Genomic DNA, 27,782 nt, shown 5'->3' with positions numbered 1-27,782 from the left:
ACAGAGAGGAGGTCGCTGGAGTAGTTGTTTTTAAAAAAGTTACAGAAACTCGCAGGCGAACCAATTCAGCGTGTGTCGTTTACATGGTGGCTGACTGCGGACTCAGAGGTAACCACTTGTTGATATGAAACAGTCGATCGGGGCGGAAAACAACAACATTTAGCTCGAGCTGACTTCTGCATGGTCGCTAGCTAGCTAACTGTTAGCTGCAGGAGCTACTAGGCTAGCTGGCTAGCGAGGTCCAACCCAAAAGTTGTTTACCTCAAGTTGTGGATGTGGTGTCCCCCCCTGAGCTTTTCGCGACTTTTCTCTGGGATAAGAGAGCAAGGACCAACAAGTCACACTGGATTTAACACTGCGCGCTGTTAGGAAACTAGCAGGATGTCTACAGAGGTTGAGGGTAGCCAGGTCGAGTCGGGTTTGACAGCGGCCAGCTCCAACGGAGCGGAGGAGAAGAGCCAAAACACGTCCGGGGGGGCTCACCTGCATAAAGAACACGAAGAACAGGGGCAGAAAGGCTCGGAAAAACAACTAGCAGATGACCACAACTCCGAGGCAGCCAAGAGCCCCGCGGACACGCACAAGAAATGCAAAGAAAACGATAAAGAAAATGACCAAAGCAGCAACGCTGACTCGGCTGTTGAGACGGTGAAGAGGAAAGTTGTTGAAGCTCCTCCGCCGAAAGTCAACCCGTGGACGAAGAGGACCACGGGCAGAGTGCCGATCAACAACATCACCTCCAGCTCCCAAGAGAAAGGTGAGATGGTTATAAATTAAAACAGACTGTCGTGACTGAACTGTACAATAAAGTTAGAGCACGCAGCGGCAGCAGCAGCGTCTGAGCACGTTGCTGCAGCATTTTGACAGCTTCACTGCAGAGAAATCCACTTTAATCCACTGCACGGCTCTGTCATACCTCATTAGGGTTTCTTTTTTTTAAAGAGCTGAACGAAGTGCATAAACTTTGAATGTCAGCACAGAGCAGAGGTGTTGATGGTGGCATATTTGTCCCATCCCCCTCTGTGCTCGGATTGCTCCGGAGCACCACGTGTTGATTACTGACAACTGCTACTTCTTTTGCCTGTAACTTAGCTACTAGCAGCTAGCTCTCCCACCGCTTTTCCCCTGCTTGGAGATGCCAGTGACACAATGCCGGGGCTAATGTTGGTGAAATGCCAGCACAGGAGGGGGGGGAAGCACAGTGTGTCAAAATGAGCCTGAAGCTGGTGATGTCCGAGTGTAGAGAAGCTAAGACAGCCAGGCTAACTGCTGCACTAAAGACACGTTTTGTGCGTCCAATGGCCTGGCTGCCTGCAGTTCCTCCCACCAGCCTGCTCTCCACTGTCACCAGTGAAAGCACAAGTAAAAGTGAACAAGGTGCAGTAGTGGAAGAAGTACTCGGATCTTTTACTCAAGTAAAAATAGCAATACCACAACGCGAGAGTACTCTGTTTGAGTCCATCACTGTAATGTTGCAGCTGGTAAATGTGGAGCTAATTTTAAATACTTTATATGTGTAGTTAAATCTATAATAATGCATCACAATATATTGGTTGATTTAGTTAATTTTGTATTAATTGTCAAAATCTGTAAAGAAACTAGTAACTAAAGCTGTCAAATAAATGTCGTGGAGTAGAAGTATAAAGTATCATACAATGGAAATACTCAAGTAAAGTACAAGTACCTCAAAATTGTACTTAAGTATGATTATTTTTCTGTTTCTATTTAATCATTAACTGTAGGAAATGAAAAAAGAAGTGCTAAGTGCTGAATTACTTAGTCTGACAAACATGACAAATAAAACCCAAACTTTTAAATTAAGAAGGAATGAATTTGGCGTAACAAGTGATTATTTCATTTAATCAGCAATTAATGATAAGAAATGTAATTTATTTATCTCCTTTGATGCACGAAAGGCAGCATAAAACGAAAACAGATAAGAGCATACAATTTAAACAATAGTTTAAATAATTAAAAGTAAATATTTTATCAATTATTCTTCTGGTTAATTGATTAATTGTTTGTAAAACTGAAAATAGTGAAAAATGCCCATCACAAGTTGTCAGAGCCCAAGATCACATTTCAGACAAACCCAAATATTCAGTTTACAATATATATAAAACAAATATATATAAAAAGAGCAGCAAACACTCGCATGTGAGAAGCTGAAACCAGTGAATACCATTTTTGCTTAAAAATTAAAAATGATAATGAAATAATTGATCGACTACTCAATTTAACATAATTTCAGCTCTAAAAAGTTAACGTTTTTGATCTTTAAAGCTTTAGCTTGAATACGATTTGTATTTTTACTTAATTAAAGGGGTACTTCACCGACTTTACTCATGAAGTTGAGTTATTTGTCATAAGCAGTATTACTCAGCCTTTGAAAACAGTTCGGGCTCTGGAGGCTTTCAGCTCGAGACTTAACATTTATAACAACAAGTTAAAACTCTGGGTGTGGAGTTTAAATGATGTGTATGTTTATCAGCCAGGGAGGGTCTAATGGAAGACACGATTGCATTGTGGGAAATGTAGGATCCCGTGTTTCTTTTTGCTTGTGACTAAAGGTCAGGATATCTTGGCCTCTCATGCTTCAATTTTAACTAATCTTATTTTTAAATTTTCTCTCTTTCTTACAATCCTCTTGAACTTTATGGAAGTTGGAATTGGTGGAGTATTCCTTTTAATAATTGACTGTTGCGCATCAGAATTGGACTACTGATTCGTTGTTGTTGGTCACATTTATTTGGCGACACATGCGACAGTTGTCTCTGCCTTAAACAGTAGCTTTGTTAAATTCAGACAGTCAACTGAAGTTGAGCTGTGAATGTGTGTCAGAGCGCAGAGCGACCAGGGGGAGCTATATTTGAAGCGTTTGACTCCGGCCTGAGCACAGGCATCATTTTACAGCGTTACTGTACAACCAGGTCTGTGGGTGGACGTCTGCAGGCTCAGCCAGGCCTACACCCATTCATGTGGAAGCCTCGTCCCCGCGTCTCTTATCAATCCGACCATCCTCTGCCGAGCGATAGGGACTGTCGGGCTGCAGCGGGCCACTCCCAGCCTGCAGCTGCCTGCAGAGACGCAGCCACACACTGCCGCTGGCTGCACACGAAACACCCTCAACTAGTTCAGTCGCTCGGTCCCTGGAGGGGAGGAGGATATTTATTCATACTGTACTGCCTGAAATTCCCACAGCAGAGCATGCAAGAGTAGATGACTTCTTAACTCCAGTGTTGAGCAACCTGCTCACTGCTGTTGTTAAACCCTTTGCATTTCAGCCTGTCAAATATGATAATGTCTCTTTCACTTATTGATTCTGTGTCTGCAGATCAACAAAACGCTCTGAAAGTCGTCCGAGCCAGCAAACCCAGAACGAGAAAATCCAGCAAGGTAATGGTCTTTACTTTTTAGTTTTTTTACCAATGTTTTTGTTCCCCCTTTTTTTTTTAAAGCTTCTCTAAAGTTTCTGTCAGACCTTTTAAAAACATGAGGTGTCCAATCGCTGTAGGTGACATGTTTAGTGTCATTAATATATCTTGCTAATTAACCCCAAAGCAACACTTAATAATGAACACATATTGCCATTTTGTTCTGATGTTTAATGTCTCAGTTTGTCTGTAAATAGATGTTTTAATTGAGCTTTTAGTCCAATTCGAAGTCATGAGTGATGGTTGTGTTTGAGTGTTTCTCTCTCCTGTAAATAAACCCACATGTCTGGCTCTTTTTGAAGTCAAGTGTCTGGATCACATGTTCATATTTCACCACTGTAACTTCTGCCAGGTACTGACATGCAGTGTGGGAAATTAACATCTGCCAGTAGCCAAACGTGAGCCAGTTTAAGCTGCTGTTTTGTTTACTTTTCCAACCAGTTTTTCCACTGCTGCTGTTAAAAATGGTTGGAAGGGAACCAAATAGTAGAAAAATAATACAAATGTAAGAATTTAATAAACACATCTTCGAATAAGTGATGATGATTTTGAAGCAGGAAGTGTGTGTATCAGCTCTGTGGCTCTTTAAAGCTGCAGTTTATGAACTGATTCCTACATATATTCTGTTTTTTTTAATGTTACTTCATTGATGTAGCTGCAGCGGGACACATAGACAGCGGATCTTTGTTTGAATCGCACCCTGCTGACCCAGAATGCAACCTGTTGACATTTTCATGGGTTTGAGGGTTACACTAAAGCTGCACTGTACTGTTGTTTATAATCATTAGCACAACATCAACATGGATCATTTTCAATATAGATGTATTGTATTATTATCTATTGTAATGTTTTATATGATACAGCTTGCTTGGAATCATTCATTAAACAAACATGGATGTAAACTGGAATACTGGATTTAAAATACTAAATGTTTTATGAGGAGGGAAATGCATTCAACACACGTGTTAGAGCTCAGGGATACACACAATGCGTTTTTAGGTGATTAACACTGAATGTAAACAGAAGCTTTGTTTGTTTACAAGAAAAGTCCACAGGACGCCGTTAATTCTCCGTGAGCTGAACCCCCGATTCAAAACACAGCCTGCTTTTACTCCAATTGACGGGTCTTTTAACACATAACAACTAAATCTATGTTAAAAAGCGTTTCTCATGCTGTTTTATTCAACAATAATGATGCTAAATGCAGCATTGAAGCAGATTTACATTTTTCAGTTGTCATAGGTCAACTGTAAGAGCAGCTCTCCAGTTATAGACTGAAGGATATATAGGAGTTAGCTCAAATCTTCATGGTCAGAAATTAAAGGTCACACTTTTAGCTGCTGTTGTTGTGTTTTGGTGGTAATCATTATTATTTTCCTGTGCGATCTTTCACGAACAGAAAGTGGGAAAAAATAGTCCTTTCTTTGTGATTTGGGTGAACTGACCCTTGAAGCGTGAGTGTTACAGAGGGACAAAAACTTTTCGGTCAGTACACATACATCAGTGAGAGTTGTTTTTAAAAGCCAGAATACCCTGAAGGAAGAATTTAGTTTTGTATCCAAAACCACAGTACAAAAAAAACGTCCTTTTGGGTGATACACCTGTAGTAGAATGATTGTGATTAAAGTATCAGTACTGCAGTTGTTTAAGTGTAACCCTCGTCTGTCTAACCTTGGTCTCCTATCAGTCTGTCCAAATTTACAACGTCCCCGCTGGTGGAAAGTGCCTCGGCCTGTTTATCATTGTTGTTTGCAGTTTCCCCACAGACGGAGCACTGACCTCCTTTTCCTCCCCCGCTGGTTTCTACCAGAAGGGCACTTAGACTCCACCTGACCCGCGCACGATGTTTAAAATGTTTAAAATGAGTCCAGGTGACAGGGATCCGCTTGTGAACGTTGAATTGACGAATCGTTGTTGTCAATTTCTTTCTTTACAGTCAAGTGACTTCAGTGATATCACAAACTGGCCCACACCTGGTGAACTGGCCAAAGAGGTATGACAAGTGTGTGTGTGTGTGTGTGTGTGTGTGTGTGTGTGTGACGTTGGTTAAATCAAACATGTTAAAGGCAACAACTGGTGCTTGTTTTCTGCTGCCTTTTCTGAACCGACTGGTTGGATTACAGAAGAGCTTTTCTGATTTCTGCTCACTAGATGGAGCACTATAAACATCAAACAGTGTTTTTAGTGTTGAACTCTGCAGTTGGCCCAAAAAGTCAAACTCTTCTCTAAAGTAAAAAAACTGCAGAGGCTAAGTGCCCAGTCGGTTTCACAAATGGTTAATCCAGAGGAATTTAAGGTGTTCTTGAAGTTGTGAAAAGAAAATGTTCTTCAGGCACACAAAGCAAGTTATGTTTAAAATTGTTTATTTAGTTTAATTGTTTAAAACACTGACAGATTTGTCTTGTGTCTATTTGCGCTGCATAGAAGTCCCTGAAGAATATTTTCTTTTAACCCTTTTCTCTAAAACAATTTGATGTAAAAAAACAAAACAAAAAAAACATCAAGTCTTCCACTTTTTTTAGGTAGAAAACCAAACTTTGTAGGTCAAAGTCAATGCTGGACCAAAAACTTGGCTTGTGAACCCCAACAAATGAAGCAAAGATGCACCTGAGACCCGGGTTATGAGTAGTTAAACTGTTGAGGGATTTTTTCCTCTCTGGTTGTTTGAGGCCATTTAAGTCAGTAAACACTAAGCTTCATTTTAACGCTAACCCATCTTATTAAGTATCTTGTGACCTTTCAGATCTTTCTATATTTTTCCATCTTGGGGGGGCCTGACCCTCAAGTTGGAAACCACTACATCAGAGGAATGATGGTACAGGAGTTCACTGGTGATTTGGTTCACACCAGTTCAATCTTTAATAAAAAATGATGCCATTGAAAAGCTTTACAAGTACTTAATTTATCTTTAATGTTCTTAAAATCTTATCATGTCCTGAGAAAACCCTCATGATGGAGCTTTTTGCTGATTCAGAACCAAATTTAAGATTTAACCGTTTTAACCATCATTTCTTTGACAGGATCAGTTAAAATTAAGACGAGTTAACTCTGATACATGTCAGTCTTAAGTCCTAGAATTTGCTGTCCAAGTAAGTGTTAAATCCCTGCATCAAGAACCAGAACCCAAAATGTGATAATTGTTTTTTACAAAGCAACAGTGTACAGAACAAGCAGCGAAATGTCTAAGAAAAAAAAGGCCACATCATCCTCTAAGAGTATAATTAAAAGCTGGTCTTTTCCATCTTCCAGCAACAACAAAATGTCCTGAACAACAATGGAAAGAAGCCTCCCCCCTCACGCAGAGAGAAGGAGAAGAGGAGGGAGCGACCGGAGAGGAAATCGGAGAGCAGCCATGACGGCGGCGAGAGCAAAGAGAACCAGGAGGCTCAGCTGGACCCGCTGGGAGAGCTGCCCAAAGATGGAGAGTCCAAGGCGGGACTGGACGCCAAGAGCGCCGCCCTGAAGAAGAGAGGTGGTGGAGGTGAGGAGTTGTTGGTGACGCATGTTAAACAGCATCCTTTTTAAATGGTCTGAATACGGCTGATTATAGTGACTGCAGACCAGACTGAGTTTGATTAACACACATTTCTTCTCTGACCTGTGAAATGATTCATCTCCAGAATGTCAACTTTTATTTAAATAAAGGAGTTTCAGTTTTCACATCATCTAATGGTTTTAAAGAATCTGGAGATGAATGGTTTTCACTGGACACCGATGATTTGTACCCTTGATTGCTGCGTAGAGGGAGCATGTCAATGACCGTATTGATCACAGTTGGTCATTTCTGATTGGTGCATGTTCTGCTCTGAAAATCGTATGTGTTGCACTTCCTCAGATTCACTGCGATCTTATAAACATTTGAATAAGAAATAACAGGCACCGATATTTTATGGAGGCTGATAAGAGACACAGCACTTCAACAGCTCCTGAGTGTCTAAACCAGAGAGGAAGAGTTTTGTTCCAAAATGGGTCGATATCATCATCGCTTTAGATTCTCACATGCTTTGAAAATCCTGTAAAGTTTGTTGGTGTAAAAAAAAAACAACCTTAAAATGTTGTTGAAAATGTGTTTTGACTGAATATTATTGACAAAATGATTTTTATAATGTAAAGTGTGAAACTGCATCGATACAAATACACACATAGTGATGGACGATAACCGGATACGTGTTTTAGTACATTGGTGAAGTGGTAGTGGTGTAGTAGGACTAGTAAACTACACAATGTAGACAAAACAATCTCACTATAAGGTCAGTTTAGTGGCTGTTCTGGAGCTTTTGATTGTATCGCACAATCTTCACAATCTCAGCAGATGGAGTTTGTCAAGTTAAGGACTTCTCTAAATTTCCACCAAATATCTTTTGAAATTTGTTAAAGAAATAGTTAAAAATGTTAGGAGATATGCTTCTTTGCTTTCTTGCCGAGAGTTAGACGAGAAGATTGATACCACACTCTTATCTGTTTGTTAAATATGAAGCAGCAGCTGGTTAGCTTAGCTTAGCATAAAGACTGGAAACAGGTAAACAGTTAGCCTAGCTTCGTCTTAAGGTGACAAAATCCACCGTTTAAAACTCGCTAATTAACACGTTACATCTTGTTTGTTTAATACGTGCAAAAACTGAAGTTGTTTGCTTTAAGCAGTGAACCACAATTGTCATTTTTAAACAGGCTAGCTGTTTCCAGTCTTTATGCTAAGCTAAGATAGCCATCTCCTGGCTGTAGTTGTCATTTTCTTCAAGCTGGAAACATTTCATAACTGACTAGTTCTCATTCTTTATGCCTCGAAAGCAAGATTGATTGCTTACAAATAAATCGGGCTTTCGAGCTGCAACGTGACTCACAATCTTTTGAATATTTCAGGTTGGAGGTTGAATATTTCATTACAACTGACAAGGTTTTAAATGACCTGTCTCTCCCTGACGTGATAGTTCAACATAATGAGGTGTTCTTTGAGGGGAAACATGTACAGGCCATTAATTAAAAACCTCTTGAATGTGTGGTTACCTCAGAATAAACCAATTTCAATCATAATTTACGAAACAGTTCCTTGAAAATCATTAAAGGTTTTGAGTTTTATGTTTATGTGAAGTTTAGTAACCAGTGGATCTTCAGATTGATGAAGTTCAGTTGATGCTTTAATTTGTTCCAAACTGGATTTCCAGCGTTTTGGAACAAAACTCTTCAAGCTCTGTTTTCGGTGTGCAATCATCGCCAGGTAACAAACGTAAGTGGGTTTCTCTGCCGCTGGAGGAAGCGTCCCGGGACGACGGCGACAAGACGCCCGGCGGGGGCCCGGCACGCTCGGACACAGAGCCCACCAGCGACTCGCCTGACCCCACGTCGCCCAATCACACACTCCATAGTAACAGAGCACATGATAGCAGCAGGAGTAAGTGGCTGTTTTCACCGTCACTGTTTTCTGCTTCTTCTCTCGCTGTTTGTCCTCCACTTCATGTTTGCTCACCACTTTTCTTCACTGCCATCTGTCTTTCCAGTGTCTGCACGCTTTCCTTTCTCTTTACTAATGAAGAATGAAAGCATGGCCTGATTCTGACAACCTTTGATGCTCTTTTACTTGAACTAAAACCTCAGTGACCTCAACTTTTTGCATCAGACAGGTGATTCAAAGCCTGTTTGGCCTCTCAGCCTACATTACTCATGAGAGGTTATAATAGTATGCCAGAGAAGATACTATTTTGTTTTTTTTTTACGACCTTACTGTCATAGTTTTGGCAACCATGTCTGTTGGTTATGATAACATTTGACACACCAACTTCCTTTCTGAGATCCAGGGACTTCACTAGAATCGAATCTCAGCAAGAGGAAGAAGAGGATGAGTAGTCAGCCCCCATCTCTTTTCCCTTCTGTCATCTCAAATGCTCAATTATATATAATTATAGATTTAAAAATGATTGAGATACCCAATGTCCCGAGGAAAAAACAGATCATTAGCTTTTTTTAGACGACTTCCTGGTTCAACTTTGATCCGCAGTACTTCACTGTAACTTGGCAGGTTTGATAATGGTGGCACACTCACTTCTGGTTAATGCTGAAACAGTCAGTCAAATTATTGATTAACTGCCAAAGATCTAATGGCTCCAGCCTCCTGGCTCCTGCTCAGACAAAACATTTCACCAACTTGGACTCTAGGAAGTTGTGATGGATGTTTTTCACTATTTTCTGACCTTAAAGCCCAAACAATTAATTGATTGGTAGTTTAAGAAAATGAGTGTTGGTTGCAGCCCCATATAATGCCCTCCCAAAAGGTGGTTTTGATAATCTGACTGAAGTGAGGGCTTCTTTACAACCTGTGTGATCATCTGACAGCTCATGTTTCTTCCCTGGATGTTCTGGTAATAGTGATGTTGCTGCATCTCCAGATCAAGTTATAACCAATAGGAATCATTTATCCCAAGTTCTTAATATAATTCCTCTTCAGAATTTATCAGGTTTTATCAGTCCCCCAGAAGCCTTTAGGTTGGGAACCACATGAAGTATCTGTAAGATCTGACTCTAGACTTTCATGTTTTCCTGTTGGCAGGTTGGAGAAGAGAGCAGCGGGACTTTGGGGATGATACTGCCAGCGTCCGGAGTGACAGTGGGAGCGTTCGTGGAGGAATACGAGGCCGAGGGAAAGGTCGTGGACGCGGGAGAGGTCGTGGACGAGGTACGGCTTTTAGTTTCTGCAAATTCTTAAACTGGATTAACGCCATGTCATGTTGACCGTGCCATTATCTGTCTCTACTTAACAAATGAACCTTATTTGACCTGCTCTGTTTGTATTATGTGTCATTTCTTTGTTTGCTTTCAATTCCTTGCAGCAAACCTTTGAGTCTGGGTTTTATTTGGGCAGCTTTTGTAACAACATGAGACAAGAGCTGGGGTGCAGTTTAGCTTTTTAGGAATGTTTTCCTTCACGTCCTTGACCAGAAGACAGCATTTCAATGCTTCAATATTCAGTAATTGTTTCTCATATTTGTTTTCCGTATTTTCCTGCTCTTTCAGGCCGTTACGAATACTCTCAGAGCTTCAGGGACTCTCAGTCGTCTGACGGCTCTGTTCAGGCCTCCTCAGAGTTTGGCACCAACATGGTTTACTACTACGATGACGGCAGCAAGGTCCAGATGTACACAGTGGATGAAAAGCTTCTTAAAGAATACATCAAACGCCAAATGTGAGTGTTTGACAACTACTGTGGTGCATTTCTGCAAACAGCCCACATGATCGGCAACTTTCAGAAGCGCACTGACGGACTGGGAGTGGTGGTTCAGATTCCTACAGCACCAGGGAAAGAAATGACACTGTTTTTCCTCACCACCACCTCACAAAATGTCCACAGCCTAAACGAGACCCATAAACCAACTCGTAACTGTAATGAAACATTTATAAAGTTAATTCACCTTCTACCCGAAATGTTTTACGACTGCAGGAGAAGAGGGAATGAAGAATCAGCAACACACAACTTCAGTTTATCGTAATTTCCATCATTTGTTGTGTTTAATTGCAGAAAGTGCTTTTTTTTCAAAGGTCATATCTTATTTATTTAGATCTCAGCATCTTATACAAACAATGCAATACAGCTATATATCCAGTTTCCAGCGGGCTTCATTTAAATGATAATTGATTTAATTCTAAATACACAGAACATTCAAGGGGACAAGTGACATTGAGTGAAAGGAAAATATAATAGGAACCAAACAAATATGAGTGTCAGTGTAAACGTCATTGCATTACAGGACCACATCGCTTAAAAAAAGTGGGTTTTTTGAGGCTTTAATACATTTAGTTAATTGTTCCATCCTAATATTACTTTTTGAATCTATTTATTGTATGAGAGTGAGTCAGGCTTCAACCAGCTAATTGTGATATATCTAATGGCTACCTCTAATAGGACTGGTAACAAATACAATTTAGGCCATTCCTCAAAGCGTCGTAGAAGACGTATCTTTGGATCTTTTGAAGTGATGTGATGGAGCGCTTCAAACAAACACATCCTTCCAACAGCACTAAAAACTTTAATTTATGGCTCTCTGTGGATCTGCAGTGGAGATCCAGGCAATCTAGTCTTAATTAGCTCTGCAGTGAGGCAGGTAATGACATTTTGACCCCAATTATTTATCAGGGTACGGACAGACATGGCAGAAAAGGTCAGTGTGGAAAGTGGTCAAAGTTAACCAGTTAACCACCAGCTCCTGCAGAGTCAAACAGGTGAAGACTGAAGGTGTGTGTGTGAGTCAAGGACTGATCAACAGTTCATGTGTAGTCAGTCAAGCTCCTGGGTTCGGTGTGTCCTGCAGGGGGCAGCGTGCTCTCTGTGTCTGACTGACAGCTTTGGCCTCATTGCAGCAGCAGACTCAGAATAGTGGAGGGTGAGGTGGACACCTAAATATAGTCTGAGTGCCTCGGAGGGGACAGGGGATGAATTATATGCAGGCCTGAGCAAGGAAATGTAAAAAAACCAAAAATGGGGTAGAGAGGGAGGCGGGGGGGGGGGGGGATTGAGAAGAGGAGGAGGAAGAGGAGGAGGGACATTCATGTCTTCTCCTCTCTCGTCTCCCTCAGCGTTATTCAGGCTGCTCACTCAGCCGGCGTTACTCAAACGACGACTACCCACCGCCTGCAGGCTGAGCTCCACGTACAGACGAGTGTGTGTGTGTGTGTGTGTGTGTGTGTGTGTGTGTGTGTGTGTGTGTGTGTGTGTGTGTGTGTGTGTGTGTGTGTGTGTGTGTGTGTGAGAGACTTTAAGTGGTGTGACAAGTAATAGACAGAGAGCTTCTCCTACGAACTACAGACTCAGTGCTCCAGTCAGAGGATTCTACATTTATTGTTGCTTACGAGAACATTTAGACAAATTATAACGTGACATTTGTCCATAAATAGGTTTAGGGCTGGCTGTTGAACCTCAATACTTGACTGAAATATGTGTTGGTGTACTGAAAGCTGTCAGATTCATAATCAGCTTCTTTTGTCAATGTGAAAAATGATTTTGTAGAGAAACATGTTCATATTTCTCAAAGTAACGTTTTAGTGTTGGTACTGAAGCTCAGGTATCATATATACTAAAATAATCAAGACATTTATACAACTGTTTTCACGAGCAGAGTAGTGCTAACCATGACTACTAAAATGCAAAATTCTTTAAATGATTTAAAGTTTACTTTCAGTAGATCGAGTAAATGGTTGATCGGCTAATCATTTAAGCACCGGCAGCTACATTTAAGCTCATCTTAGTGCTGCTCTCCTAGACGGGTCTCTCTTCTTTAAGACATTGTTTTCATTTTAAGAGTGTGTTCCTGGTTGAATGAAATGACAAGCCGATGTTGCTGATGAGCTCTAAATGCATCACGTTGTCCTCTTCCAGTGAGTACTACTTCAGCCTCCACAACCTGGAGCGAGACTTCTTCCTGAGGAGAAAGATGGACGCGCAGGGCTTCCTCCCCATCTCCCTCATCGCCAGCTTCCACAGAGTGCAGGCTCTCACCATGGATATCAGCCTCATCATGGAGGTAAAGCACCATCATCAACAGGTTCAGAGCTGCAGCGCATATTAGACTCCTGACTCTGTAGTGCAGTGTTTCCTCCGGGGATCAAGTTAATTTTGTCACAGAGGAGTCACTGTTTGGCTCCAGGTTATGTTTCAAGTGTCTTTGGCACACAAAGGTCTCAGAATAACTGGCACCGTCAGTGTATTTGTTCAAACTTTTGATCCCATAACGATCAATTATAGTTATAAAACTAATATTTATAGAGATGCTCGCTGTGAAAGATCAATGAGAAATGACAGCACATACGTTTGTTAGATTTGAATATTTATATCATAGTTTAGCTGATTTCCTCCCCCAAAAACATTTTTGAGACTCTTACTGAAAACCACGTTGTTCAAATTCAGTTCAAACGTCGGGTCTGGCTACGCGCTGGGCTTTGGAAATAGGAAGATGTGTTTTGTCCTTGTTTTAATAAATCCTGCTCTCCAGGCTCTGAAGAGCAGCAAAGAGGTGGAGCTGGTGGACGACAAGGTTCGCTGTAAAACCGACCCGGAGCGCTGGCCCATCCCCTCCCCTACCATTGTGGGTTCCCCTCGGACCGACTTCTCGCAGCTCATCAACTGTCCCGAGTTCGTTCCTCGACAGACCCTCAGCTCCACAAACTCCGGTCAGTGTTGGGCTCCGTCCACGGCTTCTTTGTTTAGACGCCAAAGTGAAGATTAAAGGAGAAGCCTGGTGATATTCTGTGTAGACCAAAACCAGCAATGAAAGTATCCTACTGAAGTATAACTAATCCGAGGGTGCTTGGTTATTAATTACCAATTCATGTACACAAGTTATTCATTCAGTGGTATGAATTAGTGCTGAAAAGATTCGCTGCTTTTCTCTGATATATCACTGTAAATTAAATATATTTGGTGTGTCGTGGTGGGCTGTGAGAACTTCCAACATTTTCTGGCATTTCATAGATTAAACAATGAATCTATTAATTTATAATAAAAACAAACATGTTTTCAATATTGTTGCCCCAGTATGAATAAGGAATAAGTGTGCAGTAGGGCTGCCAGTAACGGTTATGTTCTTTTTTGATTAATATGCAGATTACTTTCTTGATTATTGTGTGGTCTGTAAAATGCCATACGATGGAAGACAATGAAAAGATTTAAGAAGGTGGAACCAATTATTTTATTATAATACATCATTATAAATTACTTAAATGATTTAAGTGTCATTTCAGCTCTAGTGGGCACATAATAATGAGTCACGACTGTAACACTGGGTCCTACATTTCCCATAATGCAACAGTGTCTTTCATTAGAATCCACAGATTTGACCTCTGATACATTCATAAAAACATACATTCAAATATACAGACAATATACAAACAGCATAAACTGTCCCTCTCTCTCTAATCACAGGTTTAAAGACGCAGAATCTTTGAGCTTTCAGTCTTCAGCACCTCTGTGGCTAAATGAGAGCTGACGGTGTGACGTGTGATTTTTAAAGCTGTGTTGAAGTGTGATGTGTTCGGGGCCTTTTCAGCTTCGTCTCCTGTGAAGACGACTCCTCCTGAGTCTGCTGAGCCTCAGGACTCTGCTGAAGCCAGCTCCTCCAGCCAGGAGTCACTCCCAGCCTCAGACGCCTCCAAAGACGCCCCCCAGCCGGACCCCGACGCCTGGATCCAGGTGGAGAAACGCCACAGACAGCCCTCCGGAAAGGCAAAGGTACCGAAGAATGATCGAAACAAGCTAAAGCCGTTATGATCTGTCACGCATCATATTTCCATTTTTCACTCCTTTCATCATCCTTTTTTCCTCCGTCCTCCGTTCACCTGTCGTTTCCTCCTGCTCTGTTTGTGTCCTCCACCTTTCGGCCGGCAGCATGTCAGTGATGATGTGTGCGCTGTCAGCTCTTCTCCTCCCTCAGCACTCCAACCCAGTCGCCTCCCCTCTGCAGTTGAGTACTTCCTGCTCTCACTTGCTCTCCCTCTTCTTCTCTGTGCTTCTCATCCATTTAACGTCTCGCATTTACTGTCAACTACCTCAAACTTTTCTCACGCAATTTTTATTCATCAGTCATGCTTGTTTTTCACCCTTCACCTTACCTAACCGTCCATTCCTGTCAATCGTGTGAATTTTGGTTTCATAGCTGACGTGAGCAGCTTTATTATCTGAACTGCTGCAACCATTTAATTAGTGATCGTTAATACAGCTTCCTGTAGAAACACGGCAGGTAAATCCTTATAGTTTGATTGCAATGATTTGATTTTATCATATTTATTTGTTATTTTACTTAAAGGGGACAGTGCACATTAATAAACATTACTGTAAATGTGCTGGAGTTGACCAAGGAGTCGTCCATGGACAGATGACACATAGAAGCCAACATAAAAAGTCATGTAAAATTATTTATTGAAATAGGATGCAAATGCTAATGTTATATACATGAGGTCATTACTCTACATTGTAGAGGACTAATTAAGATATGTAACACATAACTTTCAGATTAGACATTATTTTTGAAATTATACCAAAGTGCTGAAAACCGCTCAACAGATCTAAGACCTTTTGATTTAAAAAAATAAATAAATAAATGTTTGACTCAAGGGTGATAAAACACTACTTGTCACCTGTCATGTTGGATCTGTGGGTCTTAATGTTTCCTAAAGTCAAAGTTTCGTTTCACTTGGAACAAAGCCACCCAAACACATGTTCCAGCGTCCCGACAGACATGAGACTGGTATCGATCTTCTCATCTAACTCTCAACAAGAAAGCAGACTTGTGTATTTTCCAAAATAAAATAAGTTTTAAACCTCCTCCATGTTATCATCCCATCCTGCAGTTTAAAGCTCTTCCTGTGTGTTCCTTCATTAATTGCTGTTCACTCTGTGGTCCAGGAGCGTAGCGAGGCGTCTCCACGCAGCCGTCAGGCTCCTCCGCCGGCCGAGCCGGACCAGGAGGAGCTGGACTTCATGTTCGATGAAGAAATGGAGCAGATGGCGCCCAGGAAGAACAAGTTCACCGACTGGTCAGATGAGGACGACTCGGACTATGAGCTGGACGACAACGATGTCAACAAGATCCTCATCGTCACCCAGACCCCTCCGTACATCCGTAAGCACCCCGGTGGCGACCGGACAGGAAACCACGAGTCCAGGGCCAAGATCACCACCGACCTGGCCAAAGCCATCAACGACGGGCTGTTCTACTACGAACAGGACCTGTGGAAGGAAGAGGACCAGGTTGAGTGCAGCAAGGTAAGAAGAAGGTGGAGAACAGTGTCTAAAGGAGGGAAATTAGAAAAAACTTGCAGCTTAATGGTGGATTAGAAAGCTTCTAAAGTTTGTAGCTATTAGATGTGGATTTTCATCCCTACTGGCAATTTCTTCCAATTTGGAATTCCCAAACATTTTTACTCAGAAAGTTTTTCGATAAATATCACACTATAAAATGCTTGTGTGTCTGACTCATCTTCCCTGTGTCCTCAAAAACTAAACTTTGAACTGAGTACTGAACTTCAGTACATATATATGAATCAGCACATTGTGTACAACTCAGTAAGACGGCAAATAAGCACCTTCATCGTCACCTTTATTGTTCTGGGAGGGAAATTCGTCTCACAAACAGGAGACACCGACACAATGAAACACAACGAAATGTATAAAACATACGATATAAATATAGAAAGTGTGCTAAAAACTACCACAGAAAATACAATGAACAATAAAACCTGATGAAGATCTTTTCACCATCCGTGACGTCTTAAATGTGCTCAGCCTGTTAGTTATTACGTGCGTCAATTTGGTATTTGTTGACTAACATTAAAGGTTTTCATAAGACACTTATGTTGCTTGAAGTGAATAATAATTTTCTGTCATGTCAGAAGAAAGAGGGAGACTGATGACCAGAACTCCAAGACGCAGTAAAACTTTATCGTTCTGCTAGTTTGACTTTGGGAAAACTTGATTCACTTCCTGTTATTGAATTAGCCGCCCTGTTGTTGGACACTGAAAGGGAACTTTGTCCACAGTTAAAGACAAAAAACAGTTTACATAAACGGCCGAGCTGCTGGATACAAATACACAGCACACTGAGACCCACGCTCTGATTCTTTATTACTTTAAGTGGGGGGAAAACTCTTTCTTCATTATTATTGTACAGTTTGAAAGTTCAGAAAACTTCTAAAAAAGAAACAACTGAATTGGCTTCAGTGTAGTCGTGATACGACTTTCACAGATGCAATAACCCTGAAATGATCTTTCTGTAAATCTGTATTTGTGGCAGCAGGGAAGATGTTTTCTTGATGATGATAACGACAGCTGCTTCATATATATGTTTGTTTTATCTGTGACCTCCGTGGAGACCCATTAAACACACAGAGCTGGATATTTGCGCTGATTTCAGAATCCTGTTTACATTTGATTTAGAGCGTTTATACACCAGACAGCTACTGAGATTGCATAAATATAAAAACACTTGTGTCTTTTTATTCCACAGGTGAGCAGCCATACTTTTTGACTAAAAATATCCTTTTTGTTTTTGTTGTAATAACTCGTTTTACGCATCATGCAGCCCTGACTCCACCGTATATAACAAGAAACCTACGCGTAACATTTAGCACAAATGTACACATACTTTATTCACTGAGATAGATTTAGATCATTCAGCTGAAAATCCCGATCGCCTCGTCTTAAATAAGGCAGCAGTATCATGACTACACTGGTGAGGGACCTGACATTTGATCCTGGAGCGGAAAAATAGGTCAGACAGGACTGTTGAACTCAGCGAGTGCACAATGTTTACATCGTGTCTTTTGAGAGAGTCAATAAATTGAAGCATTTTTTTTATTTTTTATTAAAGACTGAGACAACAAAGTTGCCCTGTAGTGATTTTCTCTGCCGTTCTAACCCTTGAAGCTCAGCACGGCTGGCGCTTTGACATAAAGACTTCATGACAGAGCTGTTAAGTCTCACACTGTAGAGGGGGACAAAAATAAAGCACCATTTACCGCTCACTATACGAGCCTCCAGACTACATGTGTGTCATGCAGCTGCTGCCAGAGCTGAGTGTGATCTGCTTTTTTGGAAAAGCTGCCTCGTCTGCAGAAACAGTCTATAGGTTGCACAGCATGATGTAATCTTACTCAATTACAGAAGTTTGTAGTGAATCTTCATGGTCCAGGAACAGTTACAGTATTATATAGTGTTGTATGACCCAGTGGGAGACGTATTTAAAAGATTACCCCGTGAACTAAATCAGCAGGTTGAAACACAAAACTCAGATAAGAACTTGATTTGAAAATGTAAAAAATACAATATGTCTCCTCAGAAATGTCTCACAAAATGCAAATAATCAAGTAAATTGTACACGTGAGTAAATACTAATAATATTTACGTTGTGTAAAAGCTGGAAGCGTTCAAACAGTTTGAAGGCTTAATGAAAGGAAGTCTTCTTTTTCTCGTTGTTGGCGGTGAGTTTTCAGCGTCGTCATCTCGTTCTCGGCTCAAAGGTTGTCGACAACGTCTCCACATGTGGGAAATGTCACGCCTGAACACACACACACACACACACCAAGGTCACCTGGATATTTACGCTGACGTGTAAAGTTCAAAGTACGCTGCACATCTGCTGTGTGTCACACAGGCTTGCATGGCTGCAGCTGCTGGCATATCAAGTATTTTTACCACCACGTCACTCTGTTATCAGTTTAAAGAGCCTGTAACGCGGTTGCTCGTCATGTTGCAGATTATTATTTGAACCCACTCTGCTGAACTGGGTCTGAGTGTTTCTACCCTTTTTAATTGTCCTGGTGTTCCGGTGTTCCCCAGCAGGAAGTGGAGAACTTCAAGAAGCTGAACGTCATCAGTAAAGATGAGTTCGATACGCTCACCCCCAAAGTGCCCGTTGACCCAAACCAGGAAGTCCCACCTCCTCCGATGCCAGGTGGGTCTGTGGAGCTGCTGTGAAGTCGGTTTTACACAAGCTGAGCTTCCAGTTTGCTGCTTTAACCGCACCTTTGTAATATTCCTTAAACATCTCCTTTTCTTGTGCCGGTTTCTGATGATTGTTGTTTAGTTTCCTTTAGTTCACCAGGATAATCCACTCAGTATCAATCCTGCTGTCCAAACAAACAATAAGACACTGAAAACATATCAAACAGCTGCTGAATGTGTTATTGTCCAATAAGGTTTGGATTTAGCTTTGTTGGACCTCAGCGTGTCGTGTGTTCATAACGACGGGAACATACAAATAATCTTCTTTATATAAATAATCTTTTTTTTTGTGTAAACATCTTGTGGTCTCAGTGGACAGCGGAGACGAATTGGCTCGCTCTCTGCCTACAACGGTCCCAGAGTCGCCCAGCGCTCACCAACCCCGAACCCCCAGAACGCCTCGCACCCCCGGGCGCCAGGACCCCAACAAGACGCCCCGCTTCTACCCCGTCATGAAGGAGAGCGGCACCATCGACGGACAGGTCAGTTCTAATTCAATCTTGAAGTGCTGTTTAACCTCTTTAGGCCTTTTAAAAATAGTGTGTGACTCAGCCTCGAGCCTCAAGTTTCCCTTTCACTTCCTTTTTGTTGCTTAGTCAAATGTTTTCAGGCCTCTATGAGAAAATTAAGATTTTTAACACATTTTTATTGTTGATATCTGTGAAATGTGCTCCGTTACGACGTCCATCGCGATCTGATCTGCAGTTCAAACGTATTCCCGGACTCTTCGCTGCTGTCTAATTCAAATCCAAAGAGTCCAGACTGGAAACGCGCTCTTTGCCTCCCTGATCGTTTTCTTGTCGTGCACAGTGCAGTACTGGGAGCTGACATGCATACACCGTACTGGTTTCAGCTTGAACTCTGCCTACCTCTTACCTGTTTTGCATGTGTGTTTACAGGGTTACATTGTCGCAAACAGTCAAACAACATATGCAAATACTTCTGTTTTCTCGTGCTCTGGGTAACAATGGAGGCCTTGTTTTATCATTTTAGATACCAACGCCACAGTCAATTTACAAAACGACCTTGTCTTGTCATTTTCTGGATTATCTGACGCAGCAAACCATCAGTAGTGCAAACTCACTTGACTTTAATCCCACTATGCCAGTTATCAGGGACATCCTGCAGCGAAAAAGGTGACACATTTCAGCCTTTGTAACACATGAATGTCATGAATCTGTTCTTGTGGTCTCTTATTCCAGACGCCGAGGAAGAAGAAAACCAGCCACAGTTCGAACCCTCCTCAGGAAGCCCACATCGGCTGGGTGATGGACTCCCGTGAACACCGGCCGCGCTCTGCATCCATCAGGTCCGACTGCAGTAAAGATTCAGCCTTTCACTCGACACTTCAGTTGTAAACAAAAGAAGAACACAAACTTCCTTCTTTCACTCTGACTCTCTCCGTCTATCATCCCTTTGTTGTGGTTGTTCTGCTTGACCTTTCGTTATGACCTTCATTCACTTCTCTGTATCAATACACACTTTTTTGCCGAAGTGCTTCACGTAGCCACAGAAGGTATTAATTACACATCTCCTGATCGAGTTATTCCTGCCCTGAGTCATTTAATATGGAGCTCTGCAGGAACGGACTATCTGATATCTACATTTTCCTGCAATTCCAATGTACTTTTGGTAAAAGCGGATAGTGGCTAGCTTTCACAGTACAATAGACTCACAATACCAAGTCTTACCAATATTAACTGTGAATCCTGTAATTTTATATGTTTTGATTACAGCTCCACTGAATAGTGGTTTCTTACCATATTTTTCATGTTGAGAGTAGCTGTTAGCAATGCTAATGTAGAACTACTATAATTTTCATTATCGAGTATATGGTCAATTATATTTCTGATTAGCCGTTGAATCTTGTAAAAATAGAAAAATACCCATTGCAAGTTCAGTTAGCTGAAGGTTTCATTGTCAAACGTCTTGTTTTGTTTGACCCACAGAACAAATTCCATTTACAACCTTATTAAACAGTGAAGTGCCGCAGATCCTCCTGTTTTTAGAGGCTTGAACGACTGAAATTTGTTGCCGATTAATTTCCTGCCTGTCGACTAATTGATAAATTATTTCGGCAGTATGTCAGCTGGTGTAGACTACAGGGTAAAATAAAGAAATTATAAAAAAAAGAATAGATTTTAAGATGAATTAACTTTAACATGAGAGCAATCTAACTGTTAAACACGATGTGAGTTTCCTGCCTCCTCCGTCCTCCTACAGCAGCTCCAACGCCTCTCCGTCAGAAGGAGCCCCGCTGACGGGAAGCTACGGCTGCACCCCCCAGTCTCTGCCCAAATTCTGGCATCCATCCCACGAGCTACTGAGGGACAACGGCTTCACTCAGCAGGGATACCACAAGTACCGCCGACGGTGCCTGAACGGTATGGAGACGAGAAGCTCGCTCACACTTTGTCAAAGTTTTAAATAGAACAAGATATGGCTGGTTGGTTGTTTCCAAGCGTAAAAGAAGTTGTATTTTTGCATGATTAATCTGAAATTCAGGCAAATTGTATAGGTGTTTATAACCTTCCGTTGACCACCTGTATATTGAAGACATGAAGCTGCTCCCTGGTGACTGAATCGATGTTTTGCAGAGAGGAAACGGTTGGGGATTGGCCAGTCTCAGGAGATGAACACTCTGTTCAGGTTCTGGTCCTTCTTCCTGAGGGACAACTTCAACAGGAAGATGTACGAGGAGTTCAAACAGTGTGCGCTGGAAGACGCCAAAGAAAACAACAGGTGAGGAAGGCCACCAGGTGGTGTTTAAATGCTAACATGTTTCTGTTCCTCGGGTGGACACGTCTTAGCATTTTTAGCATTTTCCACCAAACAAAAATGGTGGTGGAAATGAGCCGTAGAGACAAATGCTCGTCCAATTTAGAGACAAATTTAAAAAGAACGGAGGAAATTTGCATTCACCAAAGAAATTCTCATAATAATGACTCGGTATGTTATGTGTTGTGGTAGTCGTAGGCAGAGTTTTAGCTAAATGCTAATGGCTAATGTTTTGATGTTGAGCGTAATAAATGTTTCAGTCACACAAACCTACTCATAAGATTAGATGCTACATTAGTGCTAAGTGATCAGGTCACACGCTGCTCGTGACCAGCTCCACGCCGGTTCATCCGATTTCGTTGCTATGGAAACGGCTGTGTTTGTTCTGTCTTCTTAAATGGCAGTGATGGTTTTATGAGATCCGGATCTTGAAATTATGAGACACTTGTCATGTGATTTTTGCAGTGCACGTTCACACTGTCATCTTGGAATTGTTTGTTTTGTCCAACATCCAAAGATATTAGCAGATAAAAGCAGCAGATCACATATCACATTTGAGAGGCAGATTATTTTTTTTTTTTTAAATGACTAATTAATTCAGCACTAATATTTACACAAAGTAAAGCTGCTGTTGGGTTGAAAAAAACTTTGTCCACTCAAAATTTTGACTTCAGGAACTTTGAAGAAGAATATCTGTGTTATGTCGATCACAGGGCATTTTCTGTCTTACGCAGTGGGCTTTGACAGGGTTTCTTCAAGCTGGAGTAGAGCTCTAATGTCTCAGAGGAGCAGTTTGGTTTACAGACAAAGATAATAAATACAAAAAAAAGTACTGCAGTTAATTAAAAAAGATCACCCAAACTCGCCAAAACATGAAAAGAAAGCAGCAAGGAGGAGCCAGAACCTCAGCTCAGTTTAATCTCCTGACAAGTTCAGAAAGGCTTTATTTTTCTTTGTGTTAACTCGACCGTGTGATGGTCGACATCAGAGGGTTAACAGGGGAGGCTGCCTCGCTGTAACACTGTCGTGTGTCTGCCAGAAGCGCCTTCACACACCTGCCAAACCCACAGTCTTGTCTACATAAGTAGGCGGCTCAGCCCTGTGTGTTGAAGTGGGAGTGAGTGTAGTTTCAGGGTGTGCTGACAGACAATCTAACAACCCCATCAGCTGTTAATGCGGCAGCTGACATCGACTTAATTTGACCGAAAACTGGTCGATCCGGTTCCTCCGCCAGCAACATTAAAAGCTATTAATAATCTGCGAGACAAAGCTTTTACTGCTGTGAGTTGTTGGAGGAATGTGTGGGGAAATGGCTCCCACGCTAACGATCAGCTTACAGTGCAGCAATTACATCACATCACACCCGCTCCATGTGTTTGTGTCGAGGAGCCAGATTTGAAGCAGTTTACTTTCTGTGGTCAGTGCAGGTAAATATTTGTTTTGCCCCTGCAGGTACGGACTGGAGTGTCTCTTCAGATACTACAGCTACGGTTTGGAGAAGAGATTCAGGTTAGATCTGTTCAAGGACTTTCAAGAAGAGACCCTCAGGGACTTCGAGAAAGGTAATTAACATCAAAAAAGTAACCAAGCTGCCCAAAACTTCACCGGCCACTTTCACTGATTTAAGAGATTTTCAGAGTAAAATCATTTAACTGGCCACTGTTACAGAATGCAAACACAAACTGGGTTTTCCTGTAATGTAATAGTTTTACATTTTAAGACATTTTCTACCTTTGCTCACATAAATACTGCAACATAGAAGCCGTATCGAATAAAAAGAAGTCGACACTGTTAGAAGATGTGGTATAGGAAATAACAAATAAGTAAGAGATTCAGTCTACGACAAAATAAAAAGAAAACACAGTCACGGGACATTGTGTCTATGCCTAAAATCTAAACAGGCTCTCCATCGATCTTTAAATACTGTGGGTCCAAAAGAGGTCCCAGGAGGAACTCCTGTCTTCCGAACTACCTTTTAATCTGTTGAGCCGAGTCTCAAAGGATGTAATCTCTACCACTGCATCTGCAAAATCTTTCAAATCTGGAGATTTAGCTGTTTTCCATTCTGGAGGGTGTGATAATACCCACCATAACAAGTGAAAATGCACATTTTGATATATTTGGTATTTGAGGTCTGTCCCCTAAATATAAACCAAACCAAACCAAGGACCCAAGATTCAGTGTTTGTGAACAACTGTAACTCCTCACATGAAGAGGAAATAATTATTATATATAAACTATTTCAAACTGTAAACCTTAGCAACAAACTAGGTATTAATTGTTCGTGTACATCTTATAAATGCTAGATAAGATTTATTATTATGTATTTTGTGTCCTGTAAACCAGCTTGACCCGACTTAAAGGTTCACTTTGCGGGGGCTCGCCCCTCTAAGCTGAATGTGTAGTTGTGTGAAAAGAGGAAAAAAAGGATTAAAGTCGATTTCACAACCTATTTCAACACTGAGTGACCCAGTGAAGCAGAATGGAGCCTTGCCAGTAAAGACTTCAGCCACTTATTTCCAGCCGAGTTATTTTGGTGTTCAGTTAAATGTTTCTCATTCAAACCCCCCCCCCCCCCTTCAGACTGGAGGCTGATCTGTCAGAGAGATGTGGCACTAAAGTGATCCACAGACTAAACAAAACTAAACAGCAAATGTCTGGGCTCAGTCACCGCCCAGATACTGATGATCAAGGCTCTAATTAAGATGCTTCATGGCCACGAGATGTTATTTCAGTATCAACGAAATTCTTTGAATCTGAAAGATAAGGAATTGTCTGCAGCAAGTTTCTCAAGCAGCTAAACTATAAACGGGTGTGACAAACATCATGGTGGCAGGACGTCTTATACAGCTTATATTTGTGCTTCTCTAAATACAAGCAGCCATCTAATTCCTTCAAGTCGTAGTTTTCAATTTCAATAAATATAATAATAATAAACTTTATTTATGTACTTCGTTACAAAGTGCAAAGAAAGAAAAAGATAAAACGGCACGGATAAAGAAGTTTTCACTTGAAATTATGTTTTTTTTTTTAATGATAAGCGTCAGGTTTTACGTCCCCACGAACCCAAATGTTGCTGCAGTTTACAGTAAACGAGGTCCAATTGTGTTCCAAGGTAGAGTGAAATCACACTGTGTTCAAAATAGAGCTGAGCGATGATCCAACACAGCTCGGAAAGTCCCCTGGTTATACAAACTGAAGGGGAAATTTCAGAGAAAATGCAAATGTGCCCCTGATTATGTACCTGAGTTTCCCCGTGTCCTAACAAAAGGTTAAACCTTAGAGTGCTTGCACTGAAAGTACTATTTGACATTGAATGAAGTGTCAATTTTGTACTAAATCAGTTGTGTGCTGCCCCCCCCCCCCCCCCAACCCCCGCCCAGGTCAGCTGTATGGACTGGAGAAGTTCTGGGCCTTCTTGAAATATTCCAGGATGAAGAACCAGCCCATTGACCCAAAGCTGCAGGAACACCTCTCCCAGTTCAAGAACCTGGAGGACTTCAGGGTGGTGGTGAGCAGAAATACTACACTGTAAAAGTACTGCATTTAAAATCTTAGTATTAGCATCACAATTTACTTAAAGTAACAAAAGTACTCATAATGCAGAATGGCCCATTTCAGAATAATACATATGATATTACTATTGATGCATTAATGTGTTCATCACTTTAATGTTGCAGCTGGTAAAAATGGAACTAATTTTAATTACTTAATATTCTGCTGGGCAGCGATCAGGTCTTACCTTAATCTGTAATAATTGCAATTCATTTGTTATTTGTTTAGAATTAATCGGAAGTTATTAAATAAATGTAGTGGAGTCAAAAGCCTCCAAAATGTAGTGGAGTGGAAGTATAAAGTAGCATAAATACAAGTACCTCAAAATAGTACTTAAGTAGAGTACTTGCACTTAGTTACATTCCACCACTGACTTGCAACAACTTGTCCAGCTAAGTCGACATTTTTCTGTTGCTATTCTTCATGAATGTCGTTGGGTAGCTGTGCAGGAAGACGTCCCCCTTCTTAATGAGGCCTGCTGAACTCTGATTGGTCAACTGGGGAAAATGTACAAAAGTAGATCTGGTGTTTGAGTTGTTTGATCAAATCTGAGATGTGGGCAGCGAATCAGGGGTCTAGAAGCAGGCTGGAGATTTGTATCATTGCCTGTCTTCATGTAATGACCTCTGACCTCTGTGTCCGCAGCCCCCGATGGGAGAGGAGGGAGGCAGGAGGAGACGCCACTCATCCTCGGCCGGGGATGAAGGGAGACGTCGGCGACATCCTTCCAACACTACCTCAAAACCCACGCAGGCCTCTAAGTCCGCCAGTGCCGCCGCTCAGAACGCACCCAAAGACAACGCCCAGAAAACAGCAGCAGCAGGCGCCGCCCAGGGGAAGAAGGCCGAGCCCGGAGCCGGGAAGAAGGAAAGTGTTGCACCAAATAAATGAAGCTCCCTGCTCTAGGTGTGGGTTTGGATAGAAGAGATGTAGAGCGAAGCGGCGGCGGCGGCAGTTCTGAGCTCATCGTTCGCTCTTTTTCAGCGGCAAACTGTTTGGGTATGAAGAGAGACTGAGCGTGGTTCACTTAATTTGATTGTTTTTTTTATCTGTGCATTTCATTTTAAAGCAAGCAAGCACGCAAGCATAAGCAGTGAGCTCGAATCTGTGCGCCTGACAGCTCATAATGTTTACAAAACAAAACAACAACAACAAAAAAAAAAAAAAGAAAATGCATTCCCTGCATTTTGCCTTTTTATTCTCTCAGATGCCAAACTTCTCCACAATCTGTAAACAGCTCCGGTCTGTAAAGAGCTCTCAGCCTGTTGAACTGTGATTGTAGTCTGCCAAGATAAGAGATACTGCAGATTGTCTTGTGTGCCTTAATCTGATTCACCAGGAGGACGGAAGTGATGGTGACAAAATAGCCCAAATTCCGCTCTCTAAATTCTTCCCAATTGATTATTTGGGGATTGAACGTGTTTAAAACTGACACCACTTGCAGGTTTTTTTTTGTTTTTTTTCTTGAGTCATAAATATCTTCCGTTTTCATCATGACAATCATTGACAGCTGCAGTCCTGACACCCCCGAGGCTGCTGCTCCATCACAGATGTGCCCTGATGTTTGACTGACAGGCATCACAGCTAAACCGTCATGTTGGTTTTTGATTAAAACCTGCAGAAATAATGACAAATTTATCTGGGAAGCTTTAAGCCCCTTTTTACACCCAGAGGTAGTATAATTTATTGTTTTATTGTTGTTTTTATTTTTCCATGTACTTGATTTGATGAAATAGTCTTAGTTAATCATTGCAGTTTTTAATGGCTTTTGCTATTGATTTATGATATAAAAAAAGGAAATGTTTCTGCTGGAATTATGGGTGTGAGCTAGCATCATAAAACTACAGTATATTTTTAGCTGCTTTTTGAAGTTTACTTCATATTGTGTTTGAGGCTTGGTGCTCTAGAGCACTTAAATCATTAACTTTCCTTTATCAATGGACTTAAAAGAGGTTTTAGTGTTGGATTTAAAGAAAAAAAATGTAAATACTATAAAAAATCATTTGCTATTCAATTATTCTTTTGATTTTAAGAAGCGATTTGTTTTATCGGTAGTGTGGTTTTGAGTGTGTTTTAGGATAAAGCAATGCATGTTAATGCCAGAGTCTTGAATTGTAAAATGCAAAAAAATATAAAATAACCGTTGATTGTATGAAGTTGCGTTTGTGTGATCTGTCCTACTGTCTCACAGCTTACTGGGCACATTTCTCTCTCTCTCTCCTCCACCTTTTTTAATATCTTGTGTTGTTGCTCGGGGCGAGTCATCGAGCCTGATCAGCAGGTTTTTGTTCCCAACAACAAGTCGGTGGAATTCATCAGCCGTCTTCACAAACCGCAAATCTAAAGTGAGATTTGTACCGCCAAGTGCAGATCACCAGTTATCATCTCCAACAGAATAAACAAGCAGCGAGGAGGGAAAGGTGTTTACATAAAGTGTGCAAACAGCATCCAGATAACGTCTGAATAAAAAGGGCAGCACCGGGGAAATGGAGGTGTGAGCTAAAAAAAACAAAGCCAACCAATGATATTAGTATTCG

The 27,782-nt window shown here is 41.3% G+C and overlaps 1 protein-coding gene across 1 annotated transcript; it reads left to right on the top strand.

Annotated features, from left to right (window-relative positions):
- Positions 1–3: 3 nt before the first annotated feature.
- larp1b (La ribonucleoprotein 1B) lies at positions 4–27,382 on the top strand. The gene is made up of 19 exons (XM_070919866.1): positions 4–757; positions 3,335–3,396; positions 5,371–5,427; positions 6,684–6,915; positions 8,650–8,823; positions 9,976–10,101; positions 10,440–10,608; positions 12,796–12,940; positions 13,409–13,586; positions 14,462–14,643; positions 15,817–16,176; positions 18,751–18,862; positions 19,225–19,394; positions 20,115–20,221; positions 21,136–21,296; positions 21,510–21,654; positions 23,143–23,252; positions 25,074–25,201; positions 25,891–27,382. The coding sequence occupies exons 1-19, from the start codon at positions 382–384 to the stop codon at positions 26,134–26,136; spliced, it is 3,240 nt and encodes a 1,079-aa protein (XP_070775967.1). The 5' UTR covers positions 4–381; the 3' UTR covers positions 26,137–27,382.
- Positions 27,383–27,782: the final 400 nt, after the last annotated feature.

The sequence above is a fragment of the Enoplosus armatus genome, chromosome 15 (assembly GCF_043641665.1).
Source record: "Enoplosus armatus isolate fEnoArm2 chromosome 15, fEnoArm2.hap1, whole genome shotgun sequence".
In the NCBI taxonomy this organism is placed as follows: Eukaryota; Metazoa; Chordata; class Actinopteri; order Centrarchiformes; family Enoplosidae; genus Enoplosus; species Enoplosus armatus.
This window is presented reverse-complemented; position numbering and strand designations above follow the sequence as displayed.